The sequence below is a fragment of the Callorhinus ursinus genome, unplaced genomic scaffold (genome assembly GCF_003265705.2).
Source record: "Callorhinus ursinus isolate GAN/ISIS: 27379988/994484 unplaced genomic scaffold, GSC_fseal_2.0 scaffold18, whole genome shotgun sequence".
Classification (NCBI taxonomy): Eukaryota; Metazoa; Chordata; class Mammalia; order Carnivora; family Otariidae; genus Callorhinus; species Callorhinus ursinus.
Window position 1 is genome coordinate 12,543,735 of NW_027397080.1, and position 25,578 is coordinate 12,569,312.

At 49.8% G+C, this 25,578-nt stretch overlaps 1 protein-coding gene across 1 annotated transcript; it reads right to left on the reverse strand.

Annotated features, from left to right (window-relative positions):
* Positions 1-1,141: 1,141 nt before the first annotated feature.
* On the reverse strand, positions 1,142-25,249 carry LCK (LCK proto-oncogene, Src family tyrosine kinase). Its single transcript, XM_025856073.2, has 13 exons — positions 25,133-25,249; positions 10,348-10,457; positions 9,989-10,070; positions 9,705-9,795; positions 9,374-9,472; positions 9,139-9,242; positions 8,836-8,985; positions 8,392-8,544; positions 8,065-8,244; positions 5,394-5,470; positions 5,148-5,301; positions 4,933-5,064; positions 1,142-1,796 (listed from the first exon to the last, which is right to left on the reverse strand). The coding sequence occupies exons 2-13, from the start codon at positions 10,450-10,452 to the stop codon at positions 1,594-1,596; spliced, it is 1,530 nt and encodes a 509-aa protein (XP_025711858.1). The 5' UTR covers positions 10,453-10,457; positions 25,133-25,249; the 3' UTR covers positions 1,142-1,593.
* Between the last annotated feature and the right edge of the window lie 329 nt (positions 25,250-25,578).

The following is a 25,578-nucleotide window of genomic DNA, read 5'->3' on the forward strand; positions in this document are numbered from 1 at the left end:
CCTAGGTGGCACAGTTGGTTAAGAGTCCAACTCTTGGTTTCCGCTCAGGTCATGATCTCAGGGTTCTCGGATTGAGCCCCGTGTGGGGCTTGGCACTCAGCGCCCAGTCGGCTTGAGAATCTCTCTCCCTCTCCCTGCCCCCCACTTATGCTCTCTCTCTCTCAAATAAATAAATAAATCATAAATAAGTAAATAAATATTTGCCAGATGAGTGAATTAATTCAATGCTTAAAAGCATCTTGGGGGCGCCTGGCTGGCTCGGTCAGTAGACCATGTGACTCTTGATCTCAGGGTTGTGAGCTCCAGCCCCACGCTGGGTATAGAGATTATTTAAAAATAAAATCTTTAGGGCGCCTGGGTGGCTCAGTTGGTTGAGCGTCTGCCTTCGGTTTGGGTCATGATCCCAGGATCCTGGGATCGAGTCCCACATCGGGCTCCTTGCTCAGCGGGGAGTCTGCCTCTCCCTCTCCCTCTGCCTCTCCCCCTGCTTGTTCTCTCTCTCTCACAAATGAATAAATAAAATCTTAAAAATAAATACAAATAAATAACTAAAATCTTTAAAAACATCTTGAAGGTGAATCAAAGCATATCTGAGGGGGCACCTGGATGGATGGCTCAGTTGGTTAAGCGTCTGCTTTCGGCTCAGGTCATGATCCCAGGGTCCTGGGATTGAGCCCTGCATTGGGCTTTCTACTCAGCAGGGAGCCTGCTTCTCCCTCTCCCGCTCCCCCTACTTGTGCTCTCTGTCAAATAAAATCTTTAAAAATAAAAGATTTAAAACAAAACAAAATGTATCTGAGTACAAATATAGTCCCAGAATCAGAAGCTGTAAAAAAGTGCTATTGCCCTTATATAACAGGAGGGAAGGGTCCTGGGACACACCCACTCCCTAGGAGGTTCTGGGTAGGGGTCACCCTTAATCCTTTGGGGTGGGGGTTTGAAGGAGTTCAAAGAACCCATACAGCAAAGTGTAGGAACTTTCTCTTAGCCCCCCAAATCAGCAGAGCTGGAAAAAGTTCAGACACCCCCTCATCCCATCTTTCACCCCAATTCAGGGTGACTTATTTTCCATCTTCTGAACCCCCATTCCTCCCTCCCAAGGAAGAGGAGATGGGAGTGGGGAGCTGAGAGATGTACAATCTTCATCAACACAGAGTCATTTATTGAGCTCCCGATGTGTGCCAGGCACCAAGGAGGAGCACACAGAGGTATTAGATAAGGTCCCAGCCTTCAAGGAGCTTCTTGATGGCTAGGGGAAAGGAAAAGGGGGTGGGCAGAAGCTGGTGTCAATCACAGGCGTCGCTCTTCTCTCTGGTGGTCTTGGGAAGTAGAACGGCCCGCAGAGGGACGACTTGAACAGGTGCCCAAGACATATATACACATACCACACATGCACAAGACACCTGTGCAAAGCCCACACAACTATTGAACCCCCGTATAACACACAAGAAGTGGATGTGCCACACGTGGGTGGGATTCACACGCAGAGTCCACATGTGCATAGGCCACATGGGTATGACACAAGAACTGCATCACCCCCAGCCAGGTTGGCTAGATGGAGGGAGGGCTCCGGGCCATGGCCAGCTAGGTCTGTCAGGGCTGGGGCTGGTACTGGCCCTCTGTGGCTGTGAAGAAGTCCTCCAGCACACTGCGCAGGTAGTCAAAGGTGGGCCGTTCCTCTGGGTGCTCCTTCCAGCACAGCATCATGAGGTGGTACAGCTCCTCGGGACAGTTGTCAGGTCGCACCATGCGGTAGCCTCGCTCCAGGTTCTGAATCACCTCAGGATTGGTCATCCCTAGAAATTGATGGGAGAAACAATATCAAGACTCCAGGCTTTAGACACCCACGGCAGGGGTGATGTTCAGAATATTTAACTGGCACAGTGTGAGCACCAATCCAAAATGATCTCGGTCTGCACCAATAATAAGACCATATGCTTCAGGTACCCGCCAAATCTCAGTCACGCCACTTGGAGTGTCGGCTGTGGCTTAAGCACCCAATAACACGTACATGTTGACTGTGAGACCTTGGGTGAGCCACCTCCCCTCTTTGAGCCTCAGTTTCCTCATCTGGGAAATGGACCTAAGAGTAGCTCCTACCTCATACAGCTGTTATGAAAATTGAATGAGAGGGTGCCTGGGTGGCTCAGTTGGTTAAGCGACTGCCTTCGGCTCAGGTCATGATCCTGGAGTTCCGGGATCGAGTCCAGCATTGGGCTCCCTGCTCAGCAGGGAGTCTGCTTCTCCCTCTGAGCCTCCCCCCTCTCATGTACTCTCTCTCTCTCATTCTCTCTCTCAAATAAAATAAATAAAATCTTTAAAAAAAATTGAATGAGACAGTGCATATAAGGCACCAAATATAGGGCCTGGAGAGGAGATGCTGCATGAAGAATATCTGTGATTATTATGATTTGGTGGGGAAAGATGGGGTGGTCAGGGCCCAGGGGCATGGGAGTCCACAGACAACACAAGGGTGAGGCTTCTCTGGCTTTGGGGCCAGGCACATGACATGCTGCATCAGGAAGCCAGATGGGCCCTGGACCCCAGCAAAGCAGACTCTGCATAAGGGAGGTTCAGCAGGCCCCTCAATGACCCAGATTAAATAATTTGGGGGCCACATCCCTTAAAACCAGGAAATTAGAGGACATGGACCAGGGAATTAAATACCCATGGCTAGAGTCAAGGATGCAAACACATAGTCTGCACCCAGCCTAAATATAGCCCACAGACATACTTTGGTTTGACCCCTGTCGTATTTTTATTTTTATTTTTATTTCTTTATTTTTAAGTGGGCTCCCCAATGTGGGGCTTGGACTCAAGACTTTGAGATCAAGACCTCAGCTGAGATCAAGGGTTGGATGCTTAATCGACTGAGCCACCCAGGCGCCCTGCTGTGTTTTTAAATAATTTGAATCAATCATCAATATTTGGATATAGGCAAATTTTCCTAAAATTCCAAGTTTTGGCTTCCCTTGAAAAAGAAAAGATCTGGGGGAACCTGGGTGGCTCAGATGGTTAAGCGTCTGCCTTTGGCTCAGGTCATGATCTTCAGGTCCTGGGATCGAGCCCTGCATCAGGCTCCGGGCTCAGCAGGAAGTCTGCTTCTCCCTCTCCCTCTGCTTCTCTCCCCTGTTCATGCTCACTCTTTCTTTCTCTGTCTGTCTCAAATGAACATATTTTAAAAATCTTGAAAAAAAGGGGGGGGCGCCTGGGTGGCTCAGTCGTTAAGTGTCTGCCTTTGGCTCGGGTCACGATCCCAGGGTCCTGGGATAGAGCCCCGCATCGGGCTCCCTGCTCAGCGGGAAGCCTGCTTCTCCCTCTCCCACTCCCCCTGCTTGTGTTCCCTCTCTCGCTATCTCTCTATCTGTCAGATAAATAAATAAAATCTTTAAAAAAAAAAAAAAAGAAAAGATCTGTTTTGGGGGTCCCTATGTCTTAGTAGCAACCATCTTCTGGAGCAGATGCAAGTTCACCCAGGTCACCATTACTCCCCATTGTCTCCCTGACCCTGAAGCCATGTGTCAGTTGCCAATTATCACCATGCTTTCAATGCTTTTTTTCATCTTTTTAAAAATTAATTAGTTAATTGATTTATTGATTTATTGATTTTTAAGTGGGTTCCATGCCCAGTATGGGGCTTGAACTCATGAGCCTGAGATCAAGAGTTGCATGCTATACTACCTGAGCCAGCCAGGTGCCCCATGCTTTTTTTTCTTCTAACAGAGAAATTCTCCATGGGTCCACCTCTGTGGGCACAGTGGAGGAGCAGTAAGGATGCTTGGCAGGATAACTGCAACGTGGTTCTAGCCCCCGTGCTGCCCTTGGACTCTGTGATGGGGCCAATCCTGGGCAGAGTAGTCCTTCAGGCTCTCACCTGATTCTAAGGTGCCTTTACCTTTCTAGGAGGAAAATTCTGTACATAGTGCTCTGGGGATGTGGGAAGCTTCTGCATATCCGGCCACTGGACTCCGTGACCTCTCTCCCCTTTGTGTTCCATTTCCTTTCCCCAGAATTTCCTAGCAAGTTCCTTTCAAAAAATTCCATCTGTCTTGGCTGAATTCAGGGGTAAAGGACTTTGTCTGCAGGCTAGAGGAAGGGATGGGAGAGGGTAGGAATTAGTCATTTATATGTCTCTCTCATTCTTTAGATGGAAAGTTTCAGAGGGAAGGGAAGTCAGTGTTTAGTAAGTACCTACTGGGAGTCAAGCTCTTTCACAAATAGTCTCCATTGTTCATATCAGGAAACTGAGACTCAGAGAGGTGAAGTCACTTGCCCAAAATGATGATTATTAATAAAACCTAGGGGCTCCTGGGTGGCTCAGTCGGTTAAGCATCTGACTCTTGATTTTGGCTCAGGTCTTAATCTCAGGGTCATGAGATCAAACCCCGAGTTGGCTCTGTGTTCAGTGGGGAGTCTGCTTGAGATTCTCTCTCTCCCTCTCCCTCACCCCTCCCCCAGCTCGCTCACTCTCTAAAATAAATAAATAAATCTTTAAAAAAATAATAATAAAACCTAACACTCTTGAGTGCTTAGTATGGGCCAGGTACTATTCTAACCTCATAATTTACAGATGGAGAGAGAAAGAATGATCTGATCAAACCCAAACAGAAAGTTAGCATCAGTGGCAGATCTGGTAATAAAGGCAGGCCTTTTCCCTCCTGAGCCAGATCCACTTCTACCATCCTAGGCTGCCCGAGTCAGAACTTAAGAAAAGAGCTGCGATTATTGAAGGAGGAGAGAAATCAAGAGAGACATGGAAGCCAGCCCTGGGAGACATGGCACCTGACTGGGCATGCTGGAGTCCTGAGTGAATACAGAAAAAGCAGCTAGAAAGATTCAGAATTTGAACCAGGGACAGATGAAGTGAGTGGACAGACATGGATTTGCTGCTCTTCCCCAACACTCTTTCATCTTCCTGCCCTTGGCCCTGACCTGGGTAAGGGATGCGGCCGTGGGTGACAATCTCCGTCAGCAGGATCCCAAAAGACCACACGTCTGACTTGATGGTGAATGTCCCGTAGTTAATGGCTTCTGGTGCTGTCCACTTAATGGGAAACTTGGCTCCTGGAGGGAGGCAGAGTGAGGTCACCTGGGTCTGCTTGGCCAGACCCTGCAGGCCCCAGACTTCCCTTATATCATACACCTACCCTCCCTGGCTGTGTACTCGTTGTCCTCGATGAGGCGTGCTAGGCCAAAGTCTGCAATCTTGCAGCTCAGGGTGTCAGATACCAGGATGTTGGCAGCCCTCAGGTCACGATGGATATAGTTCCGTTCTTCAATGAATGCCATGCCCTCTGCAATCTGCAGACCAGGTAGGAGGTCAGCAGCCCTGGGCGAGACATCCTTATCCCACTGGGCTGTGCGCCTCTCCAGCCCCTCCCCAGTCTCCTTACTTGGGCTGCCATGTCCAAGAGTTTGTTGATGGTCAGCTTGATGCCTGCGGGGGTCTTGAGGAAATCCACCAGGCTCCCTGTGAGCAGAAGCAAAAGTTGCTCACTCAAGTTGCCCCAGCAGAAAGCTCCCAGACCCTTCTCCCCTAACTGGCTGTCTAGAAGCAGTATCTGACATGTGGAAAGAAGAATAAGGGGTGAGAATGGAGAAGTGTGCGTTCAGGGTGAAGGTACCCAGGATCTATGAAGTCTTTTCCTGGGGCCTAGGATGGAGCATGCTTGGAGAAGTCTGTAAGCTTCTTGTCACCAATGGGGTAGAGTCCAGACTCCTTAGCCAGGTGTCCAAAGCCCTGCATGGTCCATACTGTAGTTTCTTCTCTTTCCCCCACTCCTCCCCCCCCTTTTTTTAAGATTTTATTTATTTGACAGAGAAAGACACAGCAAGAGAGGGAACACAAGCAGGGGGAGTGGGAGAGGGAGAAGCAAGCTTCTGCCAAGCAGGGAGCCCAATGTGGAGCTCGATCTCAGGACCCTGGGATCATGACCTGAGCCGAAGGCAGCCGCTTAACGACTGAGCCACCCAGGCGCCCCCCCCGCCCCGCACTCCTGCCTCTTTCACTTCACCTACTCTAGACAATTTTGAGATTTTTTTCACATAGACCACTGGGCTCTCACCTCAAAGTCTCTTTGTCCCATCTCTGTCTGCTAAAAATTCTACTTTTCTTTCATGGCTCAGCTAGACTATTCCTCTAGGAAGCCTCTCTAGACCCTACCAGGCCTAATAAGTTGCATCATTATCTACATTCCCCGTGACATGCTGGAACTCTCCTGTGGCAAAACTCTGGTTTTCCTAGAGTTTGTGCCACATAATGAAAATGAACTTCCCCTGAAAGCAGGAGCCTTGTTTTGTCCGTCCATGTTCCCAGTGCCCAGTCCAAAGTAAGCAGTGATAAATGTGTGCTGAAGGTATTGAATGGAGTATAGAAAGAGGTGCCTGGGGGGCTGAGGGACCACGTCTGGGAGCAGAGGGTGACTAGGGGAAGACCAGGGTTGAGAGTTGCTGGAACGGAGCTAGTGACTGCTAGCCCTTCTCAAGAGATTAAAACCCTGTGTAAAGATGGCAACGACCTAAGTATCCCCACTACGGGCGCTGAATTAGTCACCAAAGATAAAAGGCTCCCCCAGACACAGCAAATATGGAGGTATGTACTGCCACCCCTACATCAGATCCATGGCAGATGCTGCTGATCAATCCCAGCACTCGTTTCCAATGAACCTCAGAATCCTCCTCAACACAGAACTCTAAGCAACTACCAACTGAAGTTGGCCCACAGGGTAAAACCTATTTGCTACTTCCAGAATCCATTAGCCAATTAAGAGCTTTTTTTCCCAGGGTGCCTGGGTGGCTCAGTCGGTTAAGTGGCTGCCTTTGGTTCAGGTCATGATCCCAGGGTCCTGGGATCGAGCCCTACATCGGGGTCCTTGCTCAGCAGAGAGCCTGCTTCTCCCTCTCCCTCTGCCTGCCTGCCACTCCCCCTGCTTGTGCTGTCTCTCTCTCACTCTCTCTCTCTGTGTCAAATAAATAAAATCTTTAAAAAAAGAGAGAGAGAGCTTTTTTCCCTCCCTGGAAGGTGGACAGATCTTATACGCCCAAAGAATCAGAGCCAGATGACAACACAAACTTACTGAGCAGTTAATATATTGCAGACACTATTCTACCTGCTCTATATACGCTGACTCTTTCATCCTCACAAAGGCCCTATGAGAAAGTTACTATACCATTATTATCACCATTTTACAGATGAGGAAACCATATCACAGAGCAGTGAAGTGATTGGCCCAAGGCCACACAATCGTGAAAGCAAGATTCTAACACAGGCAGGTGATTCTAGAGCCCTTAATGACTACTCTAAATCATTTCTGGGTAAGCCCGTCCAGATTTCTGATGTTATACTCTGGGGAAATGAGCACCAGAGATGGGACAGGGACTTGGCCTGTGTCACGGCAAACTGGTGACAAAGCTGGACCTAGGAACTTTTTTTGGGGGGGAGCTAGAAACTTCTATCCACCTTTCTGGGAGCTCTCAATCAGTCCAAGGGAGGGCAAGGGGCTCACCTAGAACTGAAAAAGAGAGATTTGGGGCAGATCTGCCCTCCCAAGGGTCAGGGTCAAAAGGAAGAGAGAAATAGGGCTAGAGACCCACTCATTTGAAATCAAGCATCTTGGCCCGCCTGGGTGGCTCATGGGTTAAGCATCTGCCTTGGCTCAGGTCATGATCCCAGGGTCTTGGGCTCGAGCTGGGCTCCCTGCTGGGTGGGGAACCTGCTTCGGCCTCTCCCCACTGCCTGTTCTCTCTCTCTCTCTCTTGCTCTCTCTCTCTCAAACAAGTAAATAAAAACTTGAAAAATACAAGCATCCCAAGATCAAGGTAGGACTGCAGGTCAGGGAAGATGAGAAATGAAAGCTCTTCGATTGCCTGCCACCTTAGACTGGGCTCCCAGACAGGCAGACATCACACCCTCTTCCCGTCTCTAGTGATGAGTCTTTAGGGACCCAGGAAAACGAGAAGCCCTCGGTGCTGAGCCAGGCGAAAAGGCAGATCTCCTCCATCTTCTATCAGGGGCAGAGGAGATGGCAGCGCCCCCCAGCAGTTGATCACAGTGACGGCACCCACCGTTCTCCATGTATTCCGTGATGATGTAGATGGGCTCCTGGGTGACCACCGCGTGGAGCCGGACCAGTCTCTGGTGTTGCAGCTTCTTCATGTGGTTGGCCTCGGCCAGGAAGGCGTCGGGGGACATGCTGCCCTGCTTCAGGCTCTTCACTGCCACCTTTGTGTGCCCCTTGTAGTACCCTGGGGCAGGGAGGGATTGGGGAATCACTGGGAGCCCGAGCACCCGGAGCCAGGTAGTTGGCCCGGATGCTGTCTCAGGAGTCTCACGACTTCAGCGGACAACTCCCCTTTCCCCCTTCCCCCGCAGTCCCGGGGGGCCTCACTCACCCATCCACACCTCCCCGAACTGGCCAGCCCCCAGCCGCTCCACCAGCTTCAGCGTCTCCCTGGGAACCTCCCACTCGTCCTCCCACCAAGGCTTCTGGGGCTTCTGGGTCTGGCAGGGGCGACTCAACCGCGTGCACAGCCCGTCCGAAGCATCTGCGAGCACAAGGGAGGGGGTTAGGGCCGTCAATACGGCAGACTCGGGTGTCCCCGTGAGTCCCCACCGGGCCAAGTCCCCGTCCAGGGGAAATGGACTGGCAGGGGATGCGTGGGGTTGTCACCCGACACTGGGCTATCGGGTACCGCACTTCGCCCACTGCGGGGAATGAAGGAGCATACTAAGATGGGGGGAGGGCACCCCTGGGAGGGACTTAGGGGAGGCAGGCTGGTAGGGCACAGGTGAAGGAGCCTCAGGAGCACGTCTGAGGGGCCCCTGCTAGGGCTCACTGGTGTAATGGCGGACCAGCTCGTGCAGGCCAGGAAAAGTGATGCGGGGGGTGATGTAGAAGCCGCCTTTGTCCAGGTTACGGATTTTGTAATGTTTCACCACCTCTCCCTGGTTCTGGTCGAAGTCCCGCACGGACAGTGAGAACGATCCTGGATGAAAGAATCGGTGAACGAATGCAGAAGAGCGGGAGGGTGGCCTCCTGCGAGGGGCGCCCCCGGCCCGCGCGCCTTCCCGGGGATCACCCGGCCCACACCTCGGCGCTGCGGCCCCGCCCCCGGCCCCGGCCCCGCCCGGCGGCTCACCCGCGGTGCTCTCGCTCTCCCGGATCAGGAAGGAGCCGTGCGTGTTCCCGGGCGCCAGGAGCTGCCGCTCAGCGTCCTTGCGGCTTAGGTTCTTGAAGAACCAGCTGCACAAGGCAGAAGGGAAGGCCGTCGACTGTGGTTCGTCAGTTCCTCCTCCATCGCCCTCAAGCATTCACCACCAGCCCTAGCACCCCGCCTCTGCTCCCACCCTTCGTCCCCGGGAGTCCCCACTTACGGTTCCGGCTCCAGGCTGTTCGCTTTGGCCACGAAGTTGAAGGGGATGAAGCCTTCCTGGCCCGTGGTCAGGGACTGCGCCTTCCACCACTCGCCGTTCCTGCGCGACAGAGGCTGTCGGTGGGGTCTCCTTGGACTTGGATTGGGCTGGAAACCTTCAGAGCCCCCCGTTACACCATGCCACCCCACCCTCCAGCCCAGCACTCTGGAGCCTCCTATTTTGTCCCAAGGGCCCCCCGCTGCAAGCCAGTCAGGGACCGCGATACAGGGAATCCCTGCTCCCTCCCATGCTCCGGTAGGGCAAGGATGGGTGGCGGGGAGGGGGCACTCACTGCTCCAGGATCCGGAGCTGTTCACCCTTCTCGAAGCCCAAGTCTCCATCGTGAGAGGGCTCATAGCTGTACTTAGCGATAACCAGGTTATCTGGAAAGACAGAGGGCGTCAGGGAGAACCAGCCTGGACTAGGCTGGGAGCAGAGAGTTCAGGAATTACAGGGTAGCAGAGAAGACCTGGGGCAAGAGAGGCAAGGCTGGGTAGAGAGTGAATAGGGAGATGGAGGCCCACAGCCAAGGATCCATGGCCCTTAACTTTCAGGCCCTGCTGGTTGTGAGGTCACCTTGCAATGGTGAGGCTGGGGGGTTGGAGCCTTCGTAGGTAACCAGTGGATCCCGCACGTCAGAGCCATTCCAGATGGGCAGCTGTGGAGTGGGGGGTGAAAGTGGGGTCAGAGAGCAGGAACCTGAGTCAGATCCTGGCTCCCTTCCCCACTGCCCTGTTTTCACTTCTCCAGCTTGGCTGGGTCTTATCCCTGCTTTTGCCGACTACTTAGGAGAGTCCCTTCCCCTCTCTGGACCTCCTTTCCTTTCTGTTTTCCAAGGAGAAAGGGCTACTCTGTTATTCCAGTGGTGGTCCATTTCCTTCTGGCTTGTATACTCCACCCAACTCCCTCACCAAGTCCCCCGTCTTGCCTCTTACCGTGGTCTTGCTGTCCAGTGGGACTATGGGGTAATGGCAGTTCTCACATACATCGATGTTTTCCATCCAGTCATCTTCAGGGTTTGAGCTGCAGCTACAGCCCATGGTCCCTGGGGCAATGGAGAGGGGGCTGAAGGGGCTCCCCTAAGATCTACTTCCCCAACATTAGACATCCTAGGGCCTTGCCCTGGGAATTTCCGGAAGTACCTGAGATTGTCAGGCCCCCATCCCCATTCACCAGCCACAGAAAAGCTGAAATGGGTCGAGTTGGTCGGGTAAGGAGCTCCCTACTGGTGCTCTCTCTGAGCCCCGGGGCCACAAGTAAAATCATACATGGGCCCCCACTGAGCCCTAAGCCCCGCCCTCCCACCTGGGATGGGCAAACCGCCACAGATACCTTTGTTAGCCTAGTTGCCCACTTCCTGCCTCTCCCCCAACCCTCTCTTTCCTCCCATCCCCCATGTTAGAGGACTACCTACTAGAGATCACACACACTTCCCCAGGCCCTGGGGGAGCCCTAAATTTTGATCCTCCCCTACCAGAGAGGCGTGTATGCCCCACCTCCTAATTACAACTCCCCTCTCTGGCTCAGGAAGCTGAATAAGAGTTTCCTGCTCCCTAATGTCAGAGATCAGGCCCCAGCCTTCCCCAGAACAAGTCTCCTTCAGAGGGTTCTTTTTTTTTTTTAGAGATTTTATTTATTTGACAGAGAGAGACACAGCGAGAGAGGGAACACAAGCAGGGGGAGTGGGAGAGGGAGAAGCAGGCTTCCCACAGAGCAGGGAGCTGGATGCGGGGCTCCATCCCAGGACCCTGGGATTATGACCTGAGCTGAAGGCAGACGCTTAACGACAGAGTCGCCCAGGAACCCCTCCTTCAGAGGGTTCTGATTCTCACCAGCAGAAAACCCTTCAGTGTCGCTATTGGCCGTAACTTTTTTATTTGTTTGTTTGCTTAAGCAGTGGAAACTTTTTGTCATATGTAAATCTGACAAACTTTTTGTCAGATGGAAATCAAGCAGAACCTCATAGATAAAGTAGGTAAAAATGGGGCTGTTCTGCCTGAAACAGAGCAGAGACGTCATTGTGAAGCCCCCAGGAGTCCTGAGATACCTCGTTCCCTAGGGCTGCTCCTCAGAACGGCTTAGAAAGCACTAGTCCTCAGTAAAATTCAATTTACCATTCAAGACCCTTTTTTTTTAAGTAGGTTCCAAGCGGGGCTCAAATTCACAGTCTTGCGATCAAGCCCTGAGCCAAGATCAAGAGTCCGAAGCTTAACTGACTGAGCCACCCAAGAGCCCCATGACCCTTTAAAAAAAATTATTGGGGCACCTGGGTGGCTCAGTCTGTTGAGTGTCTTCCTTCGGCTCAGGTCATGATCTCAGGGTTCTGGGATCAAGGCCCGGGTTGGCCTCCCTGCTCATCAGGGAGTCTGCTTCTCCCTCTCGTGCTCCCTCTTAAATAAATAAATAAATAAATAAATAAATAAATAAATAAATAAATAAAATCTTTAAAAATAAAAAATAATAGGGGCGCCTGGGTGGCTCAGACGGTTAAGCGTCTGCCTTCGTTTCAGGTCATGATCCTGGGGTCCTGGGATCGAGCAGTGAGCCTGCTTCTCCCTCTCCCTTGCCTGCTGCTCCCCCTGCTTGTGCTCTCTCTGTGTCAAATAAAAAAAAAATAAAAATAAAAATAATGATTTATTTATTCATTCTAGAGAGAGAGAGCACATGCAGGTGGCAGAGAGAGAATCCCAAGTAGACCCCTCTGCCAAGCTCAGAGCCCGATAGGGCTCAACACCATGACCCTGAGATCACCACCAGAGCCAAAACCGAGAGCTGGACACTCAAATGACAGAGCCACCCAGGTCCTCCCCCATGACCCTTTAATATCAAGATCAAATCCACCTCCACACTCTACTCTGATACATACACACACACACACACACACACACACACACACACACACACACTCACACAACCTTCATTCTGAGCTACCCCTGCCTTTCCCAAACATCCCCTACTATTTTCTTACTCCATACCTTTGCACATGTGGTTCCCCTACCATGAATACTTTCTTGTCTGCCTACTGAGCTAACTCAACCTTCAGGGCTCAGCTCAAATATCACCTCCCCGTGAAGCCCTCCCAATACCCTGTTCCTACAACACTCTACTCAGACACAGTCATCAGTTAGCACTGAGTGCCATGACTAGATGGATTTATGTGTCAGTCCCACTGCCTTTCCCACCCCCTTGATGAGATGGGGGGGTTCATTCAGAACAGAAGCTGTGCTTTATTTGCCTGAATGTCCCAGCAGCCAGAACTACTTGTCATTAATAAATGTTGGTATGTGTAGGGTTCATGCACAGACTCTCCCATCTACAAGGGTCTTAGAAATCACCAAGTCTAACTTCTGATTTTAGACAAGCAAACGGAGGCCCAGAGAGACCTGCTTAAAATTAAACTCACGTGGGGGCACTTGGGTGGTGCAATTGGTTGAGCGTCCAACTTTTGGTTTTGGCTCAGGTCTGATCTTGGGGTTGTGAGATTGAGCCCCACCTCGGGCTCCCCACTCAGTGCAGAGTCTGCTTAAGTTTCTCTCTCCCTCTCCCTCAGCCCCTTCCACTCCCTCGAATAAATAAATCCTAAAAAAAAAAAATTAAGCTCACGCAGGGCACCTGGGTGGCTCAGTCGGTTGAGTTTCTGACTCTTGGTTTCAACTCAGGTCATGGTTTCAGGGTTGTGAGATCAAGCCCCCCTCCACTCCTCGGGCTCTGCACTCAGCGGGGAGTCTGCTTGGAATTCTCTCTCCCTCTGCCCCTCCCCTGGCTTGGGCACGCTCTCTCTCTAAAAATAAATAAATAAATAAATCTTTTTTAAAAAATTAAACTCACACAACCTCTTTGGGCCAGAACAAAGCTAGAGATGTTAATACATGCTGGGACCAAGTAGAAGTGGGGAGTAATGGAGATTTTGGGGTTTGCAAGACTGAAGGACACATGTCAATTACATTTCAACTAAAAAAGAAAAAAAGACTCAAGGACAAGCCTCAGAGTCAGAGACCTAAGTTCAAACCCCAGTTCTGACATTTACTATATGACTTTGCTGAAATCGTTCTTCCCAAGCTTCACTTTTCTTTTCCTGTCCAGTGGGGATCATCATCCCTTTCTCATAAGCTTACACAAATGTTAGCTTAGCTTAGGGCTGAGAAAGACTTCCATCACTGCTCATTCTGCCCTCCCAGCACCTACTTCGGAGGGTGGGAGAATGGGATTGGTAAATAATCCTCCTTACTAGAAACTCATGTTTCTTAAACTGAGATACTCAGAACCCGTCATGGGTACCAGAAGTCATGGGTGTACATCTTCCTAGAACATGAGTGTTATCTGATCTTATGCATATAGTTAAACAAACAGATCTGTTATGGAGGAACATGCAAAACGTACATGGAATTTTAAGCCAAATCAAGAGACTTTCAAGGAAAAGGGTACACATTCACTCTCCCCTCTACTGTTAGGAGTCCTGGAATGTGGAGGAGAGACATTTGAGAAGTCCTGCTCAACCATTCATCTACGACTGCAAATGGCTTTTTTTTTTAAGATTTTATTTATGGGGCGCCTGGGTGGCTCAGTCGGTTAAGCGCCTGACTCTTGATTTTGGTTCAGGTCATGATCTCAGGGTTCTGGGATCGAGCCCCGCATCAGGCTCCTTGCTCAGCAGGGAGCCAGCTTCTCTCTCTCCCTGCTGTTCCCCCGCTGCTTGTGCTCTCTCTGACAAATAAATTATTTTTTAAAGATTTTATTATTGGGAGGGGTGCCTGGGTGGCTCAGTCGTTAAGCGGCTGCCTTCGGCTCAGGTCGTGATCCCAGGGTCCTGGGATCGAGCCCCACATCGGGCTCCCTGCTCCACGGGGAAGCCTGCTTCTCCCTCTCCTACTCCCCCTGCTTGTGTTCCCTCTCTCTCTATGTCTCTATCTGTCAAAGAAATAAATAAAATCTTAAAAAAAAAGATTTTATTATTGGGGCGCCTAGGTGGCTCAGTCGTTAAGCGTCTGCCTTAAATAGTAAGATTTGATTATTTATTTATTTGACAGAGAGAGACCCAGAGAGAGAGGGAACACAAGCAGGGGGAGTGGGAGAGGGAGAAGCAGGCTTCCCGCTCAGCAGGGAGCCCGATGTGGGGCTTGATCCCAGGACCCTGGGACCATGACCTGAGCTGAAGGCATACGCCTAATGACTGACCACCCAGGTGCCCCTGCCAATGGCTTTTTTGACACCTAATTCTATTATGGCTAGGAACTAATGAGCAGCAAAAGCCTCCAGAGAAGCACTGATAACCATCTGGAAGCAGCCTAAGATGAGCTGAGCTATCGAGTGAGGCCGTGAGCATCCTGTTTTTGTGACACTCAAACGGACCTTGGTTAGTTGGTTGGTTGGTTGGTTGGTTATATTGGTTGGTTATATTGAAGAGAGAACACCAACATTAGCTGGAGTTGGACTTAGATCTGTAAGGTCCCTTCCAGGCTGACATTCTCAGAGGCTTCAGAGAAGAGTAAGAGAGAGATGAGAAAAGCTTGAGGTTGAGGTAAGAGAAGGAGTTTGGATTCAGCAGGGAGGAGAGGCCAGTGAAGGGCCAGGAGTCTAGACTGCAAACCACAGGGCTGGAAGCTGGTACCTGGTCATTCGGGGAGGGGAGAAGGGGAAAAGAGCCCCAAGGCCTCGGGCCAGGGTCCAGGACAGCACGCAGACAAGACCTAGTTCCTGGACTAAATCTGGGCCTCCCAGAGAGGACCTGACGTTCCCAAAGACTGGGGCCAGGAATGAGGAAAAAGTCAAGCTGTGTCTTGATTAAGCCAAAAGGCGTTCTAACTCCTCTGGGAAGCTGACCCCTAGTGTTTCCTCCACAGCTTGCTGTGTGGTCCTGGAGCTCTCGGGCTGCAGGGAGCAGATCCTGCCCTCTATAAAAGTGTGAACTATGGAGTGTAGGGCCTGGCAGCAAGCATGAGACCGTAGGATCTGGCAATGCCAGAGATGATTTTGGTGAGTGGCTCCCAGCTACTGGGAGCTCCATGCTCTTGGGAGGCCCCAGGATAATGTGGGAGGCCTGCAGGTTATTTCAGTATTTTAAAAAAACCTAAAGGGAGGGGCGCCTGAGTGGCTCAGTCAGTTAGGCGGCTGCCTTCGGCTCAGGTCATGATCTCAGGGTCCTGGGATCGAGCCCCGCATCGGGCTCCTTGCTCGGGGGGTGGGGGGAGGATGTCTGCTTCTCCCTCTCCCTCTGCTGTTTCCCCCACTTGTCTCTCTGGCTCTCCCTCTCTCTTTCTCTCTTTCTATGTCAAATAAATAAAATCTTAAAAAAAAAACAAAACAAACAAACAAAAACCTAAATTGTACTGTAATTTGTTTCTTAGTTTGACGAATTATATTACTCTTTCTTCAGTGCATGCTGATTGTCTCTGATCAAAATTTGAATTAGAGAACATGAAAGTGAGTACTTAAATGAAGTAGTTTAGTAGGCAAAAACTTCAAAATCACAAGATCCCTGACCCAGGAGGGTGGGGAGTACAACAGGGGAAGGGGCCAAGGAGTCTGGGAGGGAAGAGTTTAGAAGCACTAGTGTACTTTACCAGCTTTGTTTTAAAAGATGGAGAAGCTGGGGGGCGCCTGGGTGGCTCAGTCGGTTAAGCGACTGCCTTCGGCTCAGGTCATGATCCCGGAGTCCCGGGATCGAGTCCCACATCGGGCTCCCTGTTCGGCAGGGAGTCTGCTTCTCCCTCTGACCCTCTTCCCTCTCGCGCTCTCTATCTCTCATTCTCTCTCTCTCAAATAAATAAATAAAATCTTAAAAAACAAAAGATGGAGAAGCTGGGGGATCAGAGAGGTTACATAATTTCCCCAAGAGCACGTGAGGACTCTAGGCAGAGGCGAAACTCAAATCAGGTCCCTACTCCTTTTATCAAGGTACTCTCCTCTACTCTTCACTCCCTGGGAAGACCAAAGGGGGTGGAGGATCCTGAGAGGTCATGGAGGAAACAGGGCAGGGAGGCAGGTCTGACAGGGTGGGGAGCCACTCTTCATCAAAAATTTTATCATGGGGGGGCGCCTGGGTGGCTCAGTTGGTTGAGCAACTGCCTTCGGCTCAGGTCACGATCCTGGAGTTCCGGGATCGAGTCCCACATCGGACTCCCTGCTCAGCGGGGAGTCTGCTTCTCCCTCTGACCCTCCCCCCTCTCATGTGCTCTCTCTCTCTCTCTCTCATTCTCGCTCTCTCAAATAAATAAATAAATAAAATCTTTAACAAAAATTTTATCATGGGGCGCCTGGGTGGCTCAGTCGGTTAAGTGTCTGCCTTTGGCTCAGGTCATGATCTCAGGGTTCCGGGATTGAGCGCCGTATTGGGCTCTTCGCTCAGCGGCAGGTCTGCTTCTTCCTCTCCCTCTGTGATCTCTCTCGCTCTCTCTCAAATAAATAAATAAAATCTTTAAAAAAAATTTGATCATTGTGCTGTTAACAAAGGCCTTTTTCTCCAAGGCAATTCTCCTTCCACCTAGAATGCATGCTTCTGAATGTACATTTACCTGACTGGTGAATGCAGGACTGTGTATATGAAGGCATATGATTCAGTGAGCATCATGCTTTTGTGTGCATGCCCGTGGGTTTGTCTGAGGCTGTGTGTGCAGGTGGATGTATCACAGAATGGGGGGATGTATAGTTTGCGCTTGTCCCTGTGTAATTGTGAGGTCATATATGGATACATCTATTTATACAAAATGTGGGTCTCATCCTTCTTGTCTTAGTTTGACAAAAATTACTGGGTAGCCAAAACGATCTAACCAGGTTAATAAATGAGGTCAGTAAAAAGAAAATCAAAATTAAATCTTAATATAAATGTCTCATTGTCAGGGGTACCTGGGTGGCTCAGTCGGTTTAGCGACTGACTCATTTGACTTAGGTCATGATCTTGGGGTCCTAGGATCAAGCTCCCTGCTCAGCAGGGAGTCTGCTTTTCCCTTTTCCTCTGCTCCTCTTCCCTGCTCATTCTCTCTTTCTCTCTTTCAATTAGATAAATAAAATCTATAAAAATAATAAACAAATGTCTCATTGTCTGAAAGAAAGAAAAAAAAGAAGAAAAAACAGATCCAGAGAATCCTCAGGGTTCTCAGAACCAGCAATGAGGGCGGATTCTGAGGTGAATGACAAAGGACATTCTCTTCTCCCAACTCAGGAATTCAAGGTCAATAGCAGGGATTTGTAGATCTAGACCTCCTCTCAGGGTCTGTTATGTTCTCAGTGAAATTCAGAGCTACCCGTGGTCCACACAGCACCTTGTGCCAATTATAAAGAGCCACCCCTCCCTGGGGTTTCACACTTGGAGAGTAGAGTGAGGGCTGGACCTCAGTCCCCACCCCTTCGTGCCCCTCAGCATAGTGCCCAATACACGCAGCGGCCCTGATCACTTGGTAGAACTGATCAAAAATCCCAGGCTACGTGCAGCTCCTGGCCTGGATCATCTGAACCCAGACCTGTTTAGGGTTCATATCACCATGAGTTCCAATTCTTGCCAATTCGTTCACCTTTATCAACTCCATAGACATTATCTCAGCTGGCTGGGCCTAGGATGTGTTGTGTCCCCTTAAAAAAAAAAAAAGGCAACCCTTTTCCTCCCTTAAACCCGTGTTAGATAAAAGCTATTCATTTATCTAACATTCTGTCCATAATGTGTGCCAGCTTCTTGCCCAGGTTTCTTAGCCAAGAGCAGGTAGGCTATCGCGTGGCAGACCATCATGGTGCCCTGGGCGACTTTGTGGCAAAATTGGTCGGGAATCATCTAAAACATTTTCTTGACCTTTTACTTTGGCCGAGATTCGGTTGTTAGCAAAGTTGTATATGTTCAATGAAGAGCCTTGGGTTTGGAGGTGACCCACACGGGTCCCTCGTCGTGGTACTCAAGAATCAGGGTTGGTAGGCATGGCAAAAGATTTCTAATGGGTAAAAGAGGGATGTGTTCTGAGTTCCCTCCTTTTTCATGTGTTCCTTTGTGATATAACAACTCCTTTTTTTTTTAACCATAGAGAACAAAAAGGTAAGCTTTCTCTTCAATGCAAACAAGATGGATTTATTCTCACAAATCTGAGTGGCTTGACCATAAAACTGATTGTTAGTTAATTATCGCCAGAAAAATGGGCTACAGAGCAGTGATGCTCAAGCTGGTATTTTTGGTAGAGGCCCTCTAACTAGTAACTTGTATGTACCGCTAATCCCTTTTAGTGAGTCTGCTCCCTGTGGACTTCTGTGCACATTTTGTGACATGTGGGTTTTATCAGGATGGAAGGAGCCTTACTTACAACTTGGCAAGCCATGATGCTTTATTTAAGGTTCTGGGAGTCTGCAGGTCATGGAGTCTCAGCTCACCATATCAATGTCTGAGTGACACAAGGTCAATCCCAAGGCCTCCCAGGCACTCACTGGCAGAAGGCCTCAGAGCAGTTTACTAAACCTCTCTGTGGGCTGCCTGGGTGGCTCAGTCGGTTAGGCTTCTGCCTTAGGCTCAGGTCATGATCCCAGGGTCCTGGGATCGAGCCCCACATCAGGCTCCCTGTTCAGCAGGGAGCCTGCTTCTCCCTCTCCCTCTACTGCTCCCCTTGTTGTGCTCCCCCCCATCAAATAAATAAATAAAATCTCTTAAAAAATTATAAGAAAAAATAAAAATAGACCTCTCTGAGACTCTCTCCATTCCTTCATCTGCAAAATGGGAATTAAAGTGGGACCAGCAGGGGCACCTGGGTGACTCAGTCGGTTAAGAATCTGCCTTTGGCTCAGGTCTTGATTCCAGGGTCCTGGGACCGAGCCCCACATCGAGTTCTCTGTTCAGCAGGGAGTCTGCTTCTCCCTCTGCCTGCCACTCTCTCTGCCTGCGCGCTCTCTCTCTTGCTCTCTCTGTCTCTCTGACAAATAAGGAAATAAAACCTTAGAAAAAAAATAAAGTGGGACCTGCAGGTAGAGATGCTGTAGGTATTACCTGTGAGATACAGCTGATCCCATAAAGTGCTTATCATGTGCTCGATACATGCTAAGAACTAAATAAATGAGAACACTGTTGACCCTTGAACAACATGGGTTTGTGCCACATGGCTCTGCTTATTCGTGGATATTTTACAGAATACTATAAATGTATTTTCTCTTCCTCATGATTTTCTTTTTCTTTTTTTTTGAAATTTTTTCTTTCTTTTTTTTAAGATTTTATTTATTTGAGAGAGAGAGAGAGAGAGAGAGAGAGAGAGAGGAACAGCATGAGAAGGGAGAGGGTCAGAGGGAGAAGCAGGCTCCGTGCCAACCCGGGAGCCCAATGTGGGACTCGATCCCAGGACTCCGGGATCATGACCCAAGCCGAAGGCAGTCGCTTAACCAACTGAGCCACCCAGGCGCCCCTCTTTCTGTTTTTGTTTAAAGATTTTCTTTTTAAGTCATCTCTACAACCAACATGGGGCTCGAACCTACAACCCTGAGATCAAGAGGCACGTGCTCTACCGACTGAGCCAGGGGCTCTGCCTTCCTTATGATTTTCTTTTTTTTTTTAATTTTTAAAAAATTTTTAAAGATTTTATTTATTCATTTGAAGACAGCAAGAGAGAGAGAGAACAAGCCAGAAGGAGGAGCAGAGGGAGAGAGAGAAGAAGACTCCCCACCGAGCAGGGAGCCCAATGCGGGGCTGGATCCCAGGACCCCGAGATCCTGAGACCATAACCTGAGCTGAAGCCAGATGCTTAACCCTCTGAGCCACCCAGGCGCCCCTTCCTTATGATTTTCTTAATAACATTTTCTTTTCTCTAGCTTATTTTTAAAGATATATATATTTTTAAGATTTTATTTATTTGACAGAGAGACAGTGAGAGAGGGGACACAAGCAGGGGGAGTGGGAGAGGGAGAACCAGGCTTCCTGCTGAGCAGGGTGCCTGATGTAGGGCTCGATCCCAGGACCCTGGGATTATGACCTGAGCCGATTATGACCTGAGACGCTTAACGACTGAGCCACCCAGGCGCCCCTTCCTTATTATTTTCTTGATAACATTTTCTTTTCTCTAGCTTATTTTAAGAATACAGTATATAAGACATACAACATACAAAATATGCGTTAACCAACTATTTATGTTATCAGTAAGGCTCTGGTCAACAGTACGCTATTAGTAAAGTTTTTTGGGGAATCAGAGTTATACGTGGATTTTTGACTGCGCTGGTAGTCAGTGCCCCTAAACTCTCGCATTATTCGAGGGTCAACTGTCGTTGAGTTTTTGGGCAATCAAAGTTTATATGTGGATTTTCGACTACGTGTGGTCGGAACACAAACCCACTGTTGTTTAAAGGTCAACTCTAACTGCTATTTGAGGCTAGCAGGCGCATTTCACTGCATCAGCCTTAAACATTTTCCAGTCTAAATGCTAACATTAGCAGTTATCAATCATTTTCATTCTCCTTTGTGATTTTGGGCACTTCCACAGACCACCTTTTCACCTTTAATACCACCTTTTCACCTAATATATTTACTTAAAATGGAAACTTTGCTACCATACATAAATGGAAAACCAGTATCACCAGCCATAGATAGAAATCAGTATCCATTAAAACAAACACATAATATCATATGTAAATTCACATTCATTACCCCCTAAAATCACTCCACGCCAGAGAGGCACAAGCCTTATTTCGGGACATGCTGCAATGTGAGACAGAACTTTGGGCTTAGACCTCTGTTGGTGAGTTAGAGGAGGCACCATTTTCCTAACTGGCCAGCCTGCTGACAAAAATTTAACGGGTACCTCTATGTGCCAGGCTCTGATCTAGTGCTGGGGACACAGAGGTGAGCAGATAGAGAGGTTCCTGTCCATTGGGCCCTGCCCTCTCTGGCAGGATACTCCATGTCACAGGAGGCCATAGACCTGTCTTCAGCTCAGTGACTGGTACTGTCTGTGACTCACAACAACACTGGCAACACAAAACAGCTGTACTTGTCAGGAAGGAGCTTTGCAAAATCACCACCGCCACCCATTTACCAAGTTGACGTTTAGCTCAAATCACTAAAAATGAGGTTGATCTCCATGTACTGACACGGGAAGACATCCCGGACATAACAGGGCAAGCAAAAAAACAAAACAAAACAAAACAAAAAAACATGGCAAGGAAGTTACAGAACAGAATGTAGCATAGAAGCCTATTTCATTTAAATGTGTATATTTAGGATTCTTTTCAGCCAGGTTCTGTGCTAAGCCTTTATTTGCATGTTTTCATGTAATTCTCACAATAATCCTATGACGTAAAGGCTATTCTTATCCCCATTTTACACATGCAAAAACTGAGGCACAAACAGCGTGAAGCGATTTGTCTAAGGCCTCATAACAAACAAATAAGTGGCGGAGTGGCGAGTTGAAACTTGGTCTGCCTCCAGAGATGGGGCTCTTAACCACTACACTTGGCTGCAGCCGTCCGTAGGAAAATCTGGAAAGATGCACACCAAATTGTTCGCAGTGAACACATCCCAGCAGTGAGACCAGAGGGGGCTATGTTTCTTATATTTCTTTTTATGCCTCTGTATTGTTTGGATTTTTTTTAAATTTATATATACACATATTTTTTTTAAGATTTTATTTATCTATTCATGAGAGACAGAGACAGAGACAGAGAGAGAGAGGCAGAGGGAGAAGCAGGCTCCCAAGGAGCAGGGAGCCCGAAGTGGGACTCGATCCCAGGACCCTGGGATCATGACCTGAGCCGAAGGCAGACGCTTAACCATCTGAGCCACCCAGGCGCCCTGTATTGTTTGGATTTTTAACGACAGGCCATGTGCTAATTTTGTAGTTGAAAAACAAAAAACAACAAGCCACCACCGATGCAGAAACTCTGCCAAGAGACACAATCATTTGAGGAGGATTCGCTGCAGAGCCTACCCTTCCGTTCCTCTCCTTGTCTCAGGAAAGGTAGGCATGGAATGAATGGGTCATCCAGGAAAAAAGGCTTCTGGGACCAAGGAAGTTTAGGAAATGCTGAGTTAGACAGAATTGATCAGGTCCCATCTCTTGGGGAGTTTTCAGAGTGCTAACAAGCTGACATTGACCAGGAAGTTAATATGGGCCAGTCTGGAGCTGAGGCCATGTTGGTTTGGCCCTAGAACCATTCTCTTGCCAGGTGCCTCATGGAACTGGTGTTCTTTAGAACAAGCATTGGAAATGCAGCACCAGCTACTTTAAAGCCAATGCCAAAGCTTGTTGTTGGAGGCCACTTCCCTGGATGGTACCCTGGTCTTGCCTATTCCCATCCCACCCCCACCCCCAGCTCCCCTCAGCATTGATTTCACTGAACTGAGCTTGACCTTGAAGTCATCAGCCTGTGGGGGTGTGTACAGATTTGTGAGATCCAGTGTGTGTTGTGTGTGTAGAACCTGCCTCTGCTTCTGCCCATACCTGCACACGGACATTTTCTGATGACATGTCTGGTGTTTGGGATAAGATGTGTGTGTGTGTGTGTGTGTGTGTGTGTGTGTGTGTGTGTGTGTGTATGAAGTTATGTGTGTGGGACTCTCCTCTAAGGCAGACCCTGTGGCTCAGTCTAGAATTCTCTCACACCCACTATATACAGGAAACAAGCTCATTTGCAAAGCCACACCACAAGTGTGAGGGAATGAGCGGTCTGCAGGCCAGCCAAGGTGCTGAGGGTGGTATGCTGGCCGGCCAAGGTGCTGAGTAGGTATAATTCTGGGTGTGAAAAGCCTTCCCTTTGGTGCCCCATTTATAGGAGGAAGGCTGCCTAACCTCTGTCAAGCACCTACTATGTGTCAGGTACAACCCACGGCACATCACAAAGTCCCCACACACACATTCTGTAAGGGAGAGATTATTTTTGCCTCTTTATGGAATTTGGAGTCTGGAGAGGTGAAGTCAATACTGTTCAAGGAAATGGCAGAATCGGCATTGTACCTGGGTCAGCCTGACCCTGAAACCTGTGTTCTTTGCCCTACATCATACCCATTAACTCTCTGGCATTTGGTCTTGTTATGCCTTCATGGTACCCAAGAAACAGAAACTAGGGACAGTGACCTGGGCTCATGTCATAAGTACTTTCCAAAATGGGCCTTTGTCCTTCCCAGAACTGTGTTGACTCTTCCAGGGAGCCTTCCAGATCACCTGAGGGAAGTCTTCTGTTCTCTGAGAACCTCATTTCATTCTCTTGCCCCATCATTTGGCCCTTTACCCTTTGAGGAGAACCTCCATCCCTGACCCATGAGGGCAATGGACCCTGAGTCATCTATCAGCACATGCTGGATGAGAGGGGTGCAGATTCAGGGTGCAGATGAGCCCCCCTGAAGCACAGGGAGAGACAGTGTGTTCTCCGGCCCCCACAAAAGGCTGCAGGCCTTCGACTTGGAGACAAGAGAAAGGCTGGGACATGCTGACTAGGTGGTAATTGTATGTCAAGAAAAACTCCAATGGCAGAGGGTAGGGCAAGGGAAACCTGGAAAGTCTGGTTCACATGGGGATGCCCCCCGTAAACTGAAGGCTCAGAAGAAAGTGAGGGGATAGGCAGATAGCTGACTATGCCTTCCTGGGCCTCCACCTTCCTGGGGTTTGAAGTAGCAATCAGCAAGACCAGTTGGTCCTACACACGCATTGGCGGGGGGGTATGGAAGCCAGAAGAACCAAGTGGAGGGGACAACCTGTGACACTTGGCAGGGGCAGGAATGGCAACTTTCCAGATAGAAGTGCAGACGTTCCTTGCCCAGGGCCAACTGCACCCCTGTCTCGGTTAAAAATAGCCCTTCCTCTGCCCTTCCCTTTCCATTCTCTGTCCTTCAACTACCCAGCCTCCGGTCAGATACTTCCGCCCTGGAGGCCCCAACCCAGATGATAAACATGCCCTCACATATCCATCCACTTCCAACAGAAGACACTTCCACCTCTCCAGCACTGCTGGTCACTGAGCCTAAAATCACTTCTCAGGTGTCAATCCGGATGTTCTGGGTGATTCCTCTCTCTCTCAATCTCTCTCTCTCTCACTCAGAAGATTCTTGTCACTGGCGTCTGCCCCAGCAATCAGTAAGATTCCTGGGTCCCGGGACTCAAGCTTGACCATCACCCTGCCCCATGGATGGGGGGCAGTCCTAGCCTAGGCCATCACCTTCTCTACCTCTGCCTTGCTGAGTGACTGTGGAGAGGGAGGGCTTGTCCTCTCTGGGCCTCAGGAGGTTCATCCATCATGGGATCAGGACTGGACTTGGTGATTTTTTTTTAAAGATTTTATTTATTTATTTATTTGAGAGAGAGAGAGAGATCACGAGTGGGGTTAGGAGGGAGGGCAGAAGCAGAGGGAGAGGGAGAAGCAGAGTCCCTGCTGATCAGGGAGCCCGATGCGGGACTCGATCCCAGGACCCTGATATCATGGCCTGAGCTGAAGGCAGACGCTTAACAGAATGAGCCACCCAGGCACCCCTGGACTTGGGGATTTCTGAAGGCCTTTTTAATACCTGACAGTCCATGTGCCAGATTTCCAAGAAAAGACTCCCAGCGAGGTAGGGACCGGTGGTGGTCAGTGTGGCAGGGGCCAGAACCAATGGCTACTCAGGTAAGGCTACTCCTTACCAGCAGCACTGCCTACCACCCACCTGACCTCCTGCAAGATTTTTCTCTCCCCCAGCCTGTAGGGCTGCTGAATGCCCAGGGGCCCAGCCCCATGCCCAGATGCAGCCCCCGCTGCCGGGCCTCCCACCACAGTCCCTAGACCCCTGTTCCCAGGACTCCTTACCTGCCCAGCCCAGGAGCCCCCTGGCCCCGTTCACATGGTCCTCCTGACCCAGCCTGGCTGCTCACACACAGTTTCGGCTCCCTTCGCTGAGGTAGCCACCTCCTGTCTCAGCGCGCCCACGTCCCACCCTGACTTCCTGCCTCCTCCTGAGGGCTCTGCAGCCAACCGGGCCCCAGCAGCCCAACCACAAGCCTCCAGTACCCCAAGCTTCCTGCTGCCATAGCCCCCCACTCCTCAGCCCCTGGGGGTCCTAGATCTCTCCTGAGGAGCTGAAGAGAGGACCTTTAATGGAACCTCCCTCCTGCCCCCCAGGGTGTACCTGGATGAGAGATTCAAGGGCAGCCTTTATACCCCAGTGAGCAAGGGGCAAGCAGACATACACTCAGCTTTTGGTGAAAGACAAGTGGCACCGCCGTCACGGTCTGAAAGCTGAGTGACCCTTTCGT

What these genes read in the sequence shown, in the direction of transcription:
- LCK (XM_025856073.2), bottom strand. Translation starts at nt 10,452, where the DNA reads ATGGGCTGTAGCTGCAGCTCAAACCCTGAAGATGACTGGATGGAAAAC. An exon ending in CAGCTCCGGATCCTGGAGCA is followed by an intron (nt 9,473 to 9,704) that starts GTGAGTGCCCCC and finishes TCTGTCGCGCAG; the next exon opens with GAACGGCGAGTGGTGGAAGG. An exon ending in TCTTGGACATGGCAGCCCAA is followed by an intron (nt 5,302 to 5,393) that starts GTAAGGAGACTG and finishes CCTGGTCTGCAG; the next exon opens with ATTGCAGAGGGCATGGCATT.